Raw genomic sequence first — 15897 nt, forward strand, 5'->3', positions numbered from 1 at the left:
TCAATATGTCGGGTCAGTCTACATGTCGGTACATAATCCACAGCAATTTGCAACACCAGGGAACTGTTCTGGGGCAACGCTGCAGGTTGTTGGGAAGCTCTGGAACAGGCTTTTGCTAAGCTTCCTTTCTCTTATCCTGCCACTAGTTACCAATTTAACAATATATCGGTGTTCTTAGGTCTCCTCGCACTTCTTCACTGGACATGTCTCTTTAAATAACTGGGCTACCACCATAAACAGCGAGCTCAAGTCTGCTCTTCTGGACACCTTTAATGGGGTGTACCAGGTGGGGACCAAGTCGGTGCAACCCATTGTAAATAATGTGCAGCATCTAGCAAAGACGCTAAGATGTGACTGCCCTGCAGCAGTGCGTTAGTGAGAGGTGGGCATATCTGTACCAAATGGATATACCTGCACCAATTTTGAAACACAGGCAAAAAGAAATAAAAAAAACATATACCAAACAATCTGCTTAAAAAAAAATTGTGTTAATGACCAGCATCCTGTTCACTCTCCAAGGTTGGAGCTCTATGAAGCTGCTAGGCAGCCTTTCACTCTTGAGGCAGCATTGGCTTACATTTGAACGGGGGAGGTGCGGAGGTAGCTGGACAGGCAGATCCATTGAGTGGCTGCACCTGACTGCAGGGTAATGTTTGGCATCCTTCTATACATAACAACCATGTGTTTCAGAGCACGACTAAAAACTTTTTTTTCCAAATGATCCTAAAACTGAACTGCTCAAAAGAAAGAGCTGTGATGAACAACAAAGAATAATGTTCCACCTTCCATTCTACTAAAGACCCCAAGTACAGAGCTATACAAAACTTCCAAATTAATATGCCATGCTCGTGAAAAGGCCTGCTTGCTACTCCTAACTCAAGGAGAACAGCTAAATGATCTAGGAATGTTTAGGCAACCCAGATAAGCTAGCCTTTAGGTGGTATAACCTAGTAAATGAAGGCCTCTTTCCATCTGGAAGAGCTACAAAGTGATCAGGCACTTGAATTACAACGCAACACAGAGTGATTTTCTTCAAGGCTAATAAGGCAGGTACATACTGTGATTTTCACCTAAGGTTCCGATATCTTTTTTCTTCATCCAAACACAGTCAGCGGTTGCCTGTGGTGCTCAATGTTTGGCCAATCACTTCCAACTTCGCAAACTCTCTCACTTAAATAAGAAGCCAGCACTCCAGAAAGCGTTTCATACTATTTTCAGGTTTCACCTGCACAGCGTTTGCGAAATCTCTTGTAATTAACAACAAATTCTTAAAAGGGGCTTACAACCCACCCATTACTAACTACTAGTGGGCTGCTAGGGCACTCCCATTTCTTTTGCTTTTCACCGGTCAGCAGCATCAGTGTAATGTCATCAGGTTTAATTTCCTCTTCTTACTGACGTTCGGCTGTTCCCAGGAGCTTGGACAAAAAACAGTTTCAGGTCAGCAGCTACTATCCTTTCACTGGTTGCATACTTCTTGAGGTACTTTTTTTTTTTTTAGGTTGAGGGTGCAATCGCTCTGACGAGTTGTAATCTATCTTTGGGCTTTTAACCACACCCATCACTATCACTCGTGGCTTGCCTTTCAAAAATCTATTATTATTGGTAAATGCTTTACGCTTACCCTCCATGGGGAGGTTTTGTTACCGCCTTGGCCATCAACCCTGTTACACGGATAACTGCACGTTTGCCCATACATCTGACTGCGAGCAAACATCTTTTTCCTTTTGCGTTTCCTTTGCACTCATGCTCATGGCAGCCATGGCGCTTTGAATCGTCTCGCTTATGTCAACTGTTTTACTTTTCATTTTCAACTTATATGGCAAGAAAAGTCCAGTTAGGAATTTATAATGCTAATAGCTCTAACTTTTTTGTTTAGGGGCTGTGAAACGCAGACAATATTGCGTAATGTAAAGCTTGAGATCAAAGGCAGCTCTGCACAAAACTTTTATATCAACGCCTTTCGAATTCTGTAAGCAGGCAGAAGTAATTCAGTAATTGCTACTGTTTCGCTATGGGCTGGACATTAGCTAAGCCCATTTTTGTTGAGGTCTCCACAGCGTGATACTGAAGCACAGTATGTGATATGCTAACTTGCAAAGTGGAAAAATATTTTTGTGTGCCACTCCGCATCTTAACCCACTTAGCATGATATCTTGGTAGACAAGTCTTCACTTTGGAAGTGTTTCTCCTTACATCCTCTCTCATCGTGCCGGCCTCCAATGAATAGCAGCTGCATTTTCATGCAGTTCTGTTTTGGCCTAGCAGACATGGGGCTGGTTAATGTGCCTGGTGCCTATGCAAACAACATTACTTATTTATCTGTGCAGCTTTTTGTTAATTGTTTTCAGTTACAGTTTTTATTATTGAGCATTTTTTCCAAACATGAATATGAAGGGAAGGATTTGCCATGGATTGTACAGATTACCTGAATGCCCCTGTCCACAGGTCCCCTGGCACCCATTGTTGCTTTTCCCTTCGTTGCTTGCATCCCATAACCCACGGTGTCCTTTTCTTCACCCTTAAACTCACCTGCCTCATCTGTTTCTTCTCCCCATGCGACTCCTCCCCCAACCACTCCCACCCATCCTTCCAATCATTTAATTGGGTAAGCAGCAGGTGTGCGGAGTCCACTTGTGCAATTAGGCATCTTAAAGTGTAAAAAAAAAAAGTTACAAAAAATGCTATGACGTGGCCTATATTGCCCACGTCCCGGTGCTATGTTTTCCTTTAAGCCATGTTGCTTGTGCTACTGTGTGCAACATGTATAAAAAAAATATATTTTAAATCCCACACAATGACAAAGCCAATAAATCTTACATAGGCGAAACCTACTACCTTGGCTAATACTTTTTTTTTTTTTTTATTGCACAGAGAAAACAAACACGTTTTGGCTATAACTAGCCTTAGTCACAACGTTTTCTTGCAGTGAAATGTATACGACATGAGTGCAACGTGATAAATTAACACAATTTACTGCCAGCACATCAGTAAATTGCTGTTGAAAGCAAAAAGGTAACACTTTAATAATATTATTGCCTACATCATAGTTCATTAAAGACTCATTAGCCCTATTCAGATCTTGCTGTTGTTTATTATTCTTTTCACATGGTATTCTCAACATGCAGCCATCTTCAAAGTACTCAGTGTACAATATAATCCTCGCTACATCCCTTTGTGAAATTACTCAGTTCAAACCATCATTTCTGTTAAGCGTCCAAATATATGTATATTATAATTTGATAAAAACAATACTTCAATAGGCATAGCTGTCTTTTCATGAGTATACTGCCCTAGTGGGCTTCTTGAACTATTCTACTTAAGCAAGTGAACAAGATGTTGTTCGAGTCCTCACAATCACTCAATATAACTTGATCTTTTTGTGGCTTGCTGAAGTGGGCATATGTGTAAGAAATTTTGAAACACAGGTAGAAAGAAATCTAAAACAAAAATACAAAAAAAAAAAAAAAATCCTTTATGTTAAAGGCCAGCACCCTCTGCCTTCACCAGGGATATGTCAGGAGCAGCATTTATAAATGAACATACATCTTCTCATCAACATTTAAACCTCACAGTTCCCTTGAGTAATTTCAAGATGTTTATTGACTCTAGCCTAGGCAGTTTCCTTTCTCCATTTCCTCATCTGACGGGAAGCTATCAATTATACTATCTCTCATCAGGTTGGCATCCTCGTTATGTTCCTTTTAAAAATATCATTTTATAGGGTAACTGCTGTCACAGATTTTAATATCCCTCAAATCTTGTAATATTCCGTTATATATAGCAAGGCAAGATGGTGCTGTGCCTATTTTCGTGCATGACTTTTTAACACACACACACACACATATATATAAAAAACATTCACTTGTGAACATGAAGCTCCCTCTCATAGTAATGGATTTCTTAAAAGCCGTGAGTATAATACGTACATTCTCCCTTGTTGGCATGCCTTACATTTTTTTAACATTTAGTGAAGTCATCCTTTGAATTCAACCAGGTTTCCTTTTCATCCCCAATATTACTTCTAATTAGGCAGTCTCCTATATATCTGGCTCTAATAAATGTTAAACTGACAAGAACAGATACTACTCTTGATCTTAGCCAAAGGCCGAGAAGCGACTGGGTCTTCTGAATGTTATCAGTGGTTTTCTAAATATTTTCATCACTATGACTGGGTCCTCTTAAATTACATGCCAATGTATGTTAAAATAGTGCAGCTGATGTCAAATTTATCAGACTTCTTTTAGCCTTCTCCCAAAAATAGCATCTTCACAACCTCTTTTTCATAGGTAAAGGAAGGATGAAGCGTGAGTGTTTGTGAGGGAGATTAATAAGAATACCAAACCTCACAATCACAAGCAGAATAAGTGCAACTGCATTGGATTTTCTGGATGTTTAACTAGGGGTGGCGGTTGGGATAACTGTTCAAAAAGAAAAAAGGTAAATGGCCAACAAGGGAATCACTCATAAGTATATTTTCTAAAATCTCAAATCAATTACCTGTCCAAAAGGTGACAGAATGAAACCAATTATTTTAACATATATTCAATTATTGTGTGAATAAATAATAAGAAAAATTAAAGAAACAGGTGTGCACAATATTCAAACTGAGAGAGAACCTTTGTATTCAATAAAAAATAATCAAGGGGTGCACAACAGAAACAATCCAAACATAAATTAACCTGGTCAATCTAAATCTTATAGAACATAAATATTGTAAACCCATAGATCAATGTACATAGATAACACTTTCTTTTAAATCAATGTCTGTCCAGCATGAAGAATGAATATTTTACAGGTGAAGAACCAGTGATTTTATGGGTAGAAGTGGACTTGACGTTGACACTTTAGTCTCTATTGTCCTCAGTAAGCAAGACTATCCTCCAGACTGAGACAAGTAAATGAAAATATAAAGACAATTTCCACACTTTCTAATTTTATAGTGCAATGCATGAAATCTAAAGTATGAATTAATCAGAGATAACATGAAGAACCACCACAGGACAGTAATGGGATGAATTTAAAGCATACGCTCCATCGATTCAATGAAAACAAAGCTGGAGGTCTATCCTCAGTGTGACAATACAGAGGATAAACCACCAGCTTCTTGTTCATTGAATCAATGGAGCTTATTCTATGTTCTGATGTGCACACCCATCTCTTCAGTTTTTCTTCACATTTATTCACACAATAATTGGATATATGTTTAAATCATTGCTTTAATTCTGTGACCTTTTGGACAGGCAATTCATTTGAGATTTTAATAAATATATTTGTAAATGATTCCCTCTAACAAGGTCACTGGGTTGCCCTTTCCTGCATTTTCACACTCTTTACAAGGTCCACAGATGAAAATAGTATTTTACAATCATGAAGCAGTCATGCCACATCACTGAAATGCAGCATACGCTATGGGGAACTCTTGAGGGAGATGAGGATATACAGCACCCGAGAGCTTTAAGAGACAACAGAAAAGGATATGCTTCTTAGAGAGGATACAATGAAACAGTTTTGGCTACAGCCCAGAGTAGGGTCAGAAAATGCAAGTGTGAGGATGCTCTTTTTGGGAAGCTGCCAGGGTAGAGGGCATAGACTTTCCTTACAAGTCTGTGTCATGGCTTCGCAGAGACGATATGGACCCAGCTCCTTATGCCTAACCTCTCCTACTTGTGTAGATACGAACACCAAGGAAATTCGAACAGGATGAGGGAAGATGGACTTGCTTAATGGTATAGTTAAGTTCTTTAAGTACCAACGAACCTGCCATTCAGCTTGCTTTTCCAAGGGGGCTTTGCTGCACGGGGTATATATGGATTTCTGGGAACTCTCCTGGTTAGTTGTTTTGAAATTTAGCACAAATATGGATACCACAAGAAGATCAAGTTATACTGTCTAACTGTGAGGACTCAGATAAAATCTTGTTCGCTCGCTTAAGTTGAATGTTTCGGGAAGCTCACCAGGACAGTATAATCATGAAAAAGGCAGCTATGTCTATTTAAGTATGCCTCTCATATTTCTTATCACTGGTGAAACCAAATATGGAACATCTTTGCTGTTGAATACATCACGCAACACATGGAACAACGGTAGATAAGATGACAACAAATGAGCCCCCTTCATAAACATGCTATCCAAAGAATATTGTGAAATGCGTGAGCCTTGGTATTTCAGAGTCCTACATTTTATCCCAGAGTACCATTCTCAGAAAGTGAGCAACTCCCTGAGAAATGTTACCATATAGACAAGGGGATACCTTTGTTTTCTTGTGAACAAATCCTCTTTGCTGCAAAGACAAAGCATACCTGGCTATAGCAGGGAGGTGGAGGGCGTTTTTTTTAGGATTTTTGTTGCTTCTCTATATGGTCATGGTATGTTTCAAAATGTTAATAAAATGTTTTGAAAATAAACTGTTACCTATTTGCTTTGAACAGCACTTTATTGGTGTACCAGGAAGTTTATGTTCTTTTATCAAGTAGCACTCACATTGTATATATTTCACTGTGTCACAGCAAACTCAGCACTAGCAATTAAAATAGCCTAGAATGCTTCCTGGGGTGCTGTTATTTTGCTTATTTCTACTTACAGAGTTTGCAAAGATGTTTATTTATATTATATATTTTATAACACCGTGGGAGGATAAACCAGAGGCTGTAAAATGAATGTTTGATTTCTTCTCATTTCCTTTGTTGTAGATAGTTTTCCATGTATTTGTCACTTTTTCGAATCCTGTGTTTGTAAACATGTGCCCTGATTTCCGTCTTGCTGCCTGACAAATATTCAAGTACCATGTTCTTCAGCAGAGACTCAACTGCTGTTGTTAGGTCTGATCAAGAAACAGCTTTATCTATCTGGCTTTTGTAATAAAGAAATCATGCATATCTACGGATTACCTGTCATTCAGTTAAGCTGCATGTCATACAGCATGGTGCAATGGTTCAGCCCACTTCAGCCATAAGCTCACTTGCACTATGAGTTCCAGCATTCTGCATCACCGCAGTTGGTTTTCCATCTAAAGAGTAGTGCACTTCCATATCTTAGCAGTTGGGCAGAACTTTAGTTCGGAAACCCTTCCTTCATTTTTTTTTTTTTTTTTTTGACTATTTCCTGGATTTGAAAAAAACTGCAGATTTAAAACACTGTCACAGGGCTACTTGCTCACCACTAGCAGACCATCAATGCAACAAGGGTACTGCTTCAGCTGACAGTCGTATGAAAAGAACTGCTATACTTTATCACGGTTTCATTATTCCGAAATGGCTGCAAAATTTATAAGCAATGCATCTGCCATCTTGTATTAGTACAACAATGAAAGAATGCAATACAATTCCAACTGCTACCCTCTCCTCTTCACGGATGCCTGCTGCTAGGCAATAGCAAGAGTCACTCTAGGGTTGGGTGCCCAGCCATGAAGTAGCTATTAGTCCGGTTTGGGATACACTTTACTTCCAGATCACATATGTGCTTCAACATCAGGACATGTATGTGAAGCAAATTGGTGTGTGAGAGTGACATACCACTACACCATTACATCAGATATAGCTCATTATTACATGAGCACAGCTTTAACATTCATACATCGGCAATTAACATACTCTCGCATGTCAGTTTTAGATAGCCACAGCCAACCGCTCCTATTTGATCAGATCACTAAATATGTGAAGTGCTGTGCTTCAAACTGTAACACATACGTAGCTATTTAATTTAGAGTTGTACAGAATTCCTTGTGTGGCAGGATGACAAGTAATACTTCCTGCATATGTATCACCACTGAGACCACTGCAAAGTTTCTGTGCAGATGTTACTCTATGATACATTAGTTACCAGTGGCAGCAGTTCTTTAGTATGAATGACCATATGTCAACTTTGATGAAGGCAAGCATTTGCGAGTATTGAACCTGCTCTTGTCTGTCGTATGACAGGCAAACATACACTCTGAATTTAATAGCACAGTGCAGCCTCAGATAGGTTCTTGAAATAGAAATTCCATACACACTACATTCCAAGTTCCCCGAGTGTTCTTCATTGTGATTTACATTGTTTAGTGGTAGACATTACACCACAAACAAATACATGCACTCCTTCCTTTTTAAAGAAAGTAGTGACAAGTTTTAATAACTTAAGAATTAAACATTTTTTTAAAAAACGGATTGTCTTCTCCTGGTTCTGGCCCTAAACCTGTTCCCTTTTTCCAAGGGCTTTTATGTAATTGTCTATATACACCTTACTAATACAGGGGTGTGGAATTTATTAAATTATCTACTTGTCCATTTGACAGGCTGCCTCATAAAGCTACTCATCCTGTAAATAAATCTACATGTCCCTTTGGAGTCATGTGTTGCGGTAACAAATTAGGACAGCATTCTCATTATATAAGAGCTCTGATGGCCTCTTTGATTACGCCAGGGCTAATACTGTAGTAGGGCTTGAATACTGGCAATTTCCATATTTTTTCAGCAGTCTGCAGATCTATATACTGAGGGTGGAGGAATCAGTAAGCAATAGTTTTGGGGCTGGAATTACCTTTTGAATCTATGCAAACCTACTAGCTTTGCATGTGTTTAGGGTTTTCACCAGCATTTCTCTAATGTTTTCCCCTTACTGAGCAAGACTGGAAATTTACTCCTGACAAGGGCAGAAGTAAAACTTCTTCCAAGGCTGGGAAAAAAAGTGATTGGAGAGAAAGTGAACTTGTAAACGCTCAACAGATTTTCAATTCAGCACATCTACACATACATATTTGCTTGTGCTAAAATACAGTTCACAATTTTTCCAGGAGTTTGATTTCCTGGTCTACGTCTGTCAGTTCATGAAATATGCAAATCTGCAGTAATGGAAAGACATAATACCATGGGTTCACTTTTTTGACTTCCTTTAAGAATTACGCCCCTAATTCGGTATACAAATGCAAAAATTAGGTCTGGTGTTAACCAAGAATTTTTTGTTTTTATTAAAATTCTATATCTTTCTCTATCCACCCATCGTCTAGCTTCAATGCGAGTTATAGCATGCTGCTGTCTCACAAGGAACATATAGGCGCATTAAGTAGTGCCACAAACTACTGTGGCAATGTGTGCTTTAGAGACCAAAAAATAATTTTGCCTTTTGCCAATGTTTGCTACAATAGAGAGGACCTGCAGCTTCCACAACAATAACATTTTACAAAAGCCAAGTCAAAACAAGACACGCATTTGCAAAACCAAACGACTGACCACCAATGTCAGACCAATAGGCTTTGCCAATGCTTGTTCATTTTCATGTTTTCCATAATATTGTCAAAACTGGTTAGTGATTTTCCATCATATATTTTTTGGGGAAACACCAGCTTGCATCAACACATTTTACTAAATGATGCTTTTAAGAAACTGCAGAAATGAGTCATTCCACCAGAACTTCTAAGGGTGATAGTCGCTCTTTACATGGACATGTGGGTCAAGGTTAACATTTAACCAACATGGGCAACATCAAAAATGATTGTCACTAACAGAGGCTTTAAGCAAGGCAGTTTACTCAAGCCACTATTGTTCAATCATTATTATGCAGACCTTGCAGCTTCCCTGGTTTCAATCTCAGCCTTTCCTCAAACTTGTCGGTCAGAAAATCCAGGCGCTGCAATATGTTGTCGACACCATGATTTTGGACCAAAAGCAAGTGGTGCTGCAAAAATCACTGGATGCACTTGGGCATTTCTGTACAAAAAAAAAACAGAACTGAAATAAACATTGCTAAAACCAAGCTGGTGATGTTTGGTCAAATGTGAATTAAAACAGGCTTCGTAACCCTGAACAACGTGAAGGTTGAGTTGATCAGTTTACAAGTATGTGGGGATATGGATGGATGAAAGACAGCACAAGCTCACCCATTTGAATGCCATAAAAATACCTCTCAAGCACTAACTGGAGCTTTTCAGAAGTTATACAAGAACTTGGCCTGCCGAGATAAGTGCAATAAGGCAAGAGCTCATCAGCAAACTAACACCCATGTTATATTGCGCCACTGCGCTGCCAAACTCACTTCTTGGTTGGACAAGAAACAGTGCATCAGTTACTGGCATATTTTCCATCTGCCTTCATGCACCGGAACAGCTCAAATTCAATTAGAATGTAATCTCCCAAGACAAAATCTTATGCTTTTGGCTGTATTTTTAACTTACTGTAGCAAAGATGGCCAGTGATGGTTCCCTTCACAGCTTTATGAGGCAAGAAATAACGCATGAAGGTTCATTTTGGAACACTTGCCTCAAGCAGGCACTGCACTATGTGAATACGATGGAATTGTGCAGGGATGTGGGATTCCTATCGCCCTACACATATTGTTTTGGGTCAAGGGCAACAAGTTTTCTTGTTTATTTCGTCCTTTGGATAAGTAATCACAACCTCCTGTAGTACCACTTGGTAGTCAGCTTACAGAGAATGGGACTGTCTGGCTATATGTTAATGCCGTTTGAACTTGTATTTATGGTTCATTAATGAAAAGGCTTCATTGTTAAGGTGAGCGCTGTAAACAAACGTTTTAATGTCACACTGCACTACCGACAGTGGTTCTAGTATATAAAAAAAAAAAAGAAAGTGTACAAACATATTTGAAATGTTTAACAATATGAGGCTAAGTATAATGCTCCCAGAATGCTCTCTGATTAAATGCAAATGTTTCCAGATGCTTGTAAGCAAGAGTGATGATTCTTTGCTTTGAAAATAAAATGTTCCGAAAAAGAATGCATGTAGGGAAAAAAAAATGTTTCGCTACTATGAAATTTTAGGTGCTAGTCCGTGTAATTTAGTAAAATGTGTTGATGCATGTTAGTATTTCTAAAAAAATATTCCTAATGGAAAAATCAGTGTAACTATTTTCAGCAAGATTATGGGACGCATGAAAATAAACAAGCACTGACAAAGCCAACCGATCCAACATTTTTGTGAGTCTTTTGGTTTCGTTAATGCAGGTCTTGTTTTGACATGGCTTTTGTAACACTTTATTGTTGTGGGAGTTGCCAGTCCCTTCCCATTGTAACAAACACTGTCAAAAAGAAAAAAAGTTTTTGGTCTCACAAAGCACACATTAGTGGCGTAACAAACGCCCTGTGCCCCCAGGGGGCCCTCTCAGCACAGCATCTGCCTGAGTGAGTCTGGAAGGGGTGGGAGGCCCTCCATGTTCTTTGCAAGGGGGGGGGGGCTCTCCAGTTTCGTTATACTGCAAATTGCCACAGTCATTCAAAGCACTGAACAAAACTACTTTGTGTGCCAATATGCTCCTCGTGGAGGAGCAGAATGTAATCACTCACAGTAAAGCCAGCCGATAGAGAGAGAAATAGAAGTTTAATAAAAACAAAATGTTTTTGGTAACGCCAGTCCCAATTAGGGACCCAGTTCTTAAAGAAAGACACAAAAGTGCGCCTGTGGTATATGTCTTTGAATTAGTGGCTTTCCTGAATTCACAAAAACTTACAGAAGTAAACCAGGAAATTGTACTCCTAGAAAATATTTGTGAACTATATTTTAGCACAAGTAAATATGCATGTGTAGATTTGCTCATGTGAAAATCTATTAAGCATTTACAAGTTCACTTTCCCTCCAACCACGTTTTCCCATACCTGGAAGAACTTCTACTTCTGTCATCGCCAGGAGCACATTTCAAACCTCTCTCATTACGGGAAAAGATAGAGAAGAGCTAGTGAAAATCCTTAAAACATGCAAGTTAATAGCTTTGCAGACTCAAAGGCATTCCAGCCCTGGAATTATTGCTTAATGATTCCTATAGCCCATGTATGTAGATCTGCAGAAAGGTGGCAAAATAAGGAAACTGGTAGTAGGGATTGAAATTGGAAGTATTCAAGCCCTACTAAAGTAGTAGCCCTTGCATAATCAGAGATGCTAGTTATCAGAGCTCCTACATAATGGGATTGCTGCAATCATTTTTGTCGCTGCACTACATGGCACCAAAGGGACAAGTAGATTGTGTTTTTTACAGGACAAATAGATTTAAGGAGCAACCTGTCCCATGGACAAGTAGATATTTTAATAAATTCCACACCCCTGCTGTTTATTTCGTTCACCCTGCTTGCTAAAACCAGCAAGACAATTAAAGTTTTCATGACTGATTTGTGGGTTGGCTCAAATGGTAGCCCGTCGCTCTGCGAGCAAAACATTCACTTTCCATGATTGGCGAGGCTTCAGGAGTAGTAGGAATGTGCACTGTAACACTTAAAGAAACAGCACAGAAGATATATGGGGGACTTGTGATGCCATTAAAAGCGTCAACTAAAAACAGAAACATTTACGATTTCATGGCATACATTTTTCAAGGTTAACAACTTTCACAAAAAAGTAGCATGACCCTTCACAAAATTATGGGATTAAGAGACCAGGCCCTGCAAATGCATCTCAGGTCATAATATTACATAATGCCTTGAATTTGGTCATGTGGTCTTGAAAGTCTGGAAGATCTATGGTGCTATTAATAGATTAAGAAAACAGAGAAGCCTGAATGACATAGCATTCAATCTAAACCTTCCAAACTAGCCTCTTCTGTAGTGACATACATGATGTGTGAAGGTGGCATTAAAAGGTGAACCATAAGGTTTTTTACCTAAAATTAAACATTTTGTTCTCTTGGGCCTTTACTCATTCCTGCATAAAGAATGGCTCTTTGAGGGATATGAAAGTGTGGGAAACAACTCTAGCAGAGGCTTCCAATGTTGTGCTACTAACCACCATGCTACTAACCACTTTTCCGACCTGATAGTCAATGTCTTGTCATTTGTTTAAAGGTTGCTTTGAGGGTCCTGCTCACTAAGTAACAGCAGATCAAGTGGATGCATGCATGCAGTCAATCTGCCAAAAGCAGATAACATATTCACCTTCCTTATCTGAAAAGGACAGTAACGTACAAACTGGTAAAAAAAAAGTAAGGTACTGCCACAGGTCAGTACAATCTTCAGACTCATCTCTGACCAGCCCAGACACAAGCTAACAGTTCTTAGAAAAAAGCAAAGCCTACTAAGACTGGATAGCCATTTAGGGACTCCTCCACCGAATTCCAAGAGTCACGGCCCACAACCCAAGAACCACCACACACAATGTATTAGGTACAAACACTGGAGCTTTGACATACTTGACCCCAGACACAGACACCTGCATTAATTCAATCACAATAATATGGTATGATCAAGATTCGTGTCTACAAGAACGCACACAAGTACCTTACACTAATGAGTTATTAACTGCTGAGATAGGAAGCCATGCAGTTCAAATCTCATATTCGTCTTCTCCCAGCTACTTTGGAGAAAGTCCTTTTTAGGTCTCGCCTAAACAGAGCACGCTCTGTGCTGCTTAACACTGTTTACAATTTAGTGGGAGTACAACCCACCCACAGCAAACCATTATTTGTTTTCGCTGTCAACCTCATTTGCAATCTTCCAATTGCTTAGCGTCCATGAATTCCCTTTCTTTCTTATGTTAGCTCTTCCCTGCAACATAAACCAATAACTGGTGTTTTTCCTCATCTTTTCGAGGTGTTTTTTTTTTTGTTTAAGCATTTCAGTAGTATTCCTGGATATACAACATGCTTTCCTATTTTTAACACAGTAATACTGCTTCTCATTTATGTTGCTTTCACCATATCTGCATCCTCTACTGATACTTTAGTTACTTGCACCCACAACTGTACTACTCTACGCCACATCAAAAAACTAAGAGGATTCGGAGGATTCTGAGGTCCAGTGTATACCCTCCAATAACAGTTACTAATAATGTGATACACTGTTCCTAAAGAGCAAGAAGAAGACAGGGTGAGTACTAGGGGGTCCTATTTAGTAGGAGCAAGAGTCCTCACACACCCAAATGGGTGTCATGCTTCATCATCGGACCAGCTCCTCGTCAGACTGGTGCTGTAATGTCTGACGGGCACAACCCTTTCGGGGGGCTCTTTGCCGGAGTTCTTTTTTGATGATGCCACACTTTCCCGCAGGTAAGTAGGGAGAGAGGGAGAAAGGAGAGAACAAAAAAGCAAATGGAGGATAAAAATGGCTCAAAAGACCCTCGCTAAGAGCTATCTTTATCAATACGGTCAATTTAGTCGTACATAGCACGCACATTACACCCACTTGTTATAAAAACAAACTAGCACATATATTAGTTATCAAAACAGTTTTTTAGACTGTCTGGCGGGTTCTTTAACCTTTCAAAGTTCGTATATATCTGTGGCATTTTGGGTAAATAAACAATGCTCTGCAGTGCAACGATTAAAATGTAGCGTCAAAGCACCTCTTGTGTATGTTTCATACGCTCTTTTGAAACTTGCTTTCCTTACAAATATATTGACTATTACTGAAGCACATGAGTTCACTGGCATGGATTTTAATTCCTCACAAAAGCAGTGGGGGGGGATGTACGAACAGCCATGGGTATACACATTACTGAGTGTAAAATACAGACATGCGACTTAATTGATTATGGTGCAAAGAATGAAATAGGTATAATACACAAAAAGTTTTTCAAAGGAGCTGTTAACAACAATGCTGCCAGGGAGAGAAAATGATGGAACAGTAATGCTCAGGACCACTCTGGGGTTAAGATATATAAAAAGAGCAAATGGGCTACAGTAAGGCTCTCGCTTCACGTGTAGGAAACCACAGAAAACTCTTCCCAAGCAAAAAGGGGGGCGCTACACATTAATAATAAATAGACTATTTTACAACATCGGGTGCAGGGTGGCGGGACTCTCCTGGCCTCGGCAAAAAACCCTTTGAAGGTACAGGCTTCAATTCCCAGTCCAGAAGCAGAGGCAGTTCAACTCCTCCTATCCACAAGAAGAAACAGCGCAAGCACCCTTATCCAGCTGCAATGATACATCACCCTACAAATCAACAAAATAGCTTTGGGCACATGAAATACCCTCCATCAGGAGTAATGCAACACCCCCTTTCCCTCTCCAACAGCGGATGTATGGTACCACTCCCCTCGAGACCAAACGCAGGGACACCTCTCCAGTCAACTCTGCAACGGGTACACTGCTCCCCTCGCCCCCCTCAGCATCTGGGGCTCAGCAGAGTCCGGGCCGCCATTGCGAGCTGTAATCGGTGGCTGCAGTGAGGGGACCCTGGCCTCCTCATGTTCCAAGCGACGCCCGGGGATTTGTTTCAGCAATCCGGTGCTTCTAATGCCCACAGAACTGTTCCGGTATCGGTGCAGATCGAGAAAGGTCCTTACCATCCAAAAACCGGCTCTGGCCTCCGCTCCCGCCGGCCATCTTCCTTACTCCATGGCCGGCCCACTAGACCCAGCGCTGAGACCCGCCTCCTCCGGCAGCCACCAGTGACGAGATCCGGCCCGTGAAAGCCATGGCCACAAAACAACCCTAGCCAGTTCGATAGTGCGGGGAGGCGCTTACTGACGCCCCGCCCCTGCAGGAGAGGCCTGCACTTGTTATGGCAGATAGCCTCGCAGTCCCAAGTACAGCGAATGTTGTCAGTGTTTTCACAGCTACAGGGCCTGTAGTGCTCCCACGCGTGGAACAGGATGAACTGCTGTCACAGACACCAACCTAACATGTGCATGCTTTGTCAGAGAGAGAAGGTAAACCGAATGCTGTCAGTGTTTTCACAGGTACAGAGCCTGTGGTGCTGCCACAGGCGTAACAGGATGAACTGCGATCACTGACACCAAAAGTACTGATTTGAAATGGGCAGTATAGGCTGGCCTCTCTTATTATCACAGGTGAGATCCAACCGGAGGTGTTTCCTAATTTTGTTGATGTTCACAAAACAATAAATAGCCGGGGTACCTGTTGGCTTCGGTTGGGGTACACCCTAAGTGTCTACATCCCGAGTTTTAAACCTAGATGGTCGTACCCCCCATAGAAGCCTCGGGCGTGCATGCAAAAATTTGGAACAAACCTAAGGAT

At 40.4% G+C, this 15897-nt stretch overlaps 1 protein-coding gene and 1 pseudogene across 7 annotated transcripts in view; both read right to left on the minus strand.

The window, feature by feature from the left end:
• Positions 1-15349, minus strand: part of SENP6 (SUMO specific peptidase 6) — a 914216-nt gene extending 898867 nt beyond the window's left edge. For 5 of the 7 annotated variants that reach the window (XM_069235659.1, XM_069235655.1, XM_069235658.1 and 2 more), the window contains exon 1: positions 15204-15328. In XM_069235659.1, coding sequence (XP_069091760.1) covers positions 15204-15243 — 40 coding nt within the window. In that variant the 5' untranslated portion in view covers positions 15244-15328. Of the gene's footprint in view, positions 1-15203 lie in introns of all 7 variants that reach the window. The other 2 variants (XM_069235653.1, XM_069235663.1) reach the window with 2 other exon arrangements.
• On the minus strand, positions 3955-4120 carry LOC138297640 (U2 spliceosomal RNA; annotated as a pseudogene).
• Positions 15350-15897: the final 548 nt, after the last annotated feature.

This window comes from Pleurodeles waltl, chromosome 5 (genome assembly GCF_031143425.1).
Source record: "Pleurodeles waltl isolate 20211129_DDA chromosome 5, aPleWal1.hap1.20221129, whole genome shotgun sequence".
In the NCBI taxonomy this organism is placed as follows: Eukaryota; Metazoa; Chordata; class Amphibia; order Caudata; family Salamandridae; genus Pleurodeles; species Pleurodeles waltl.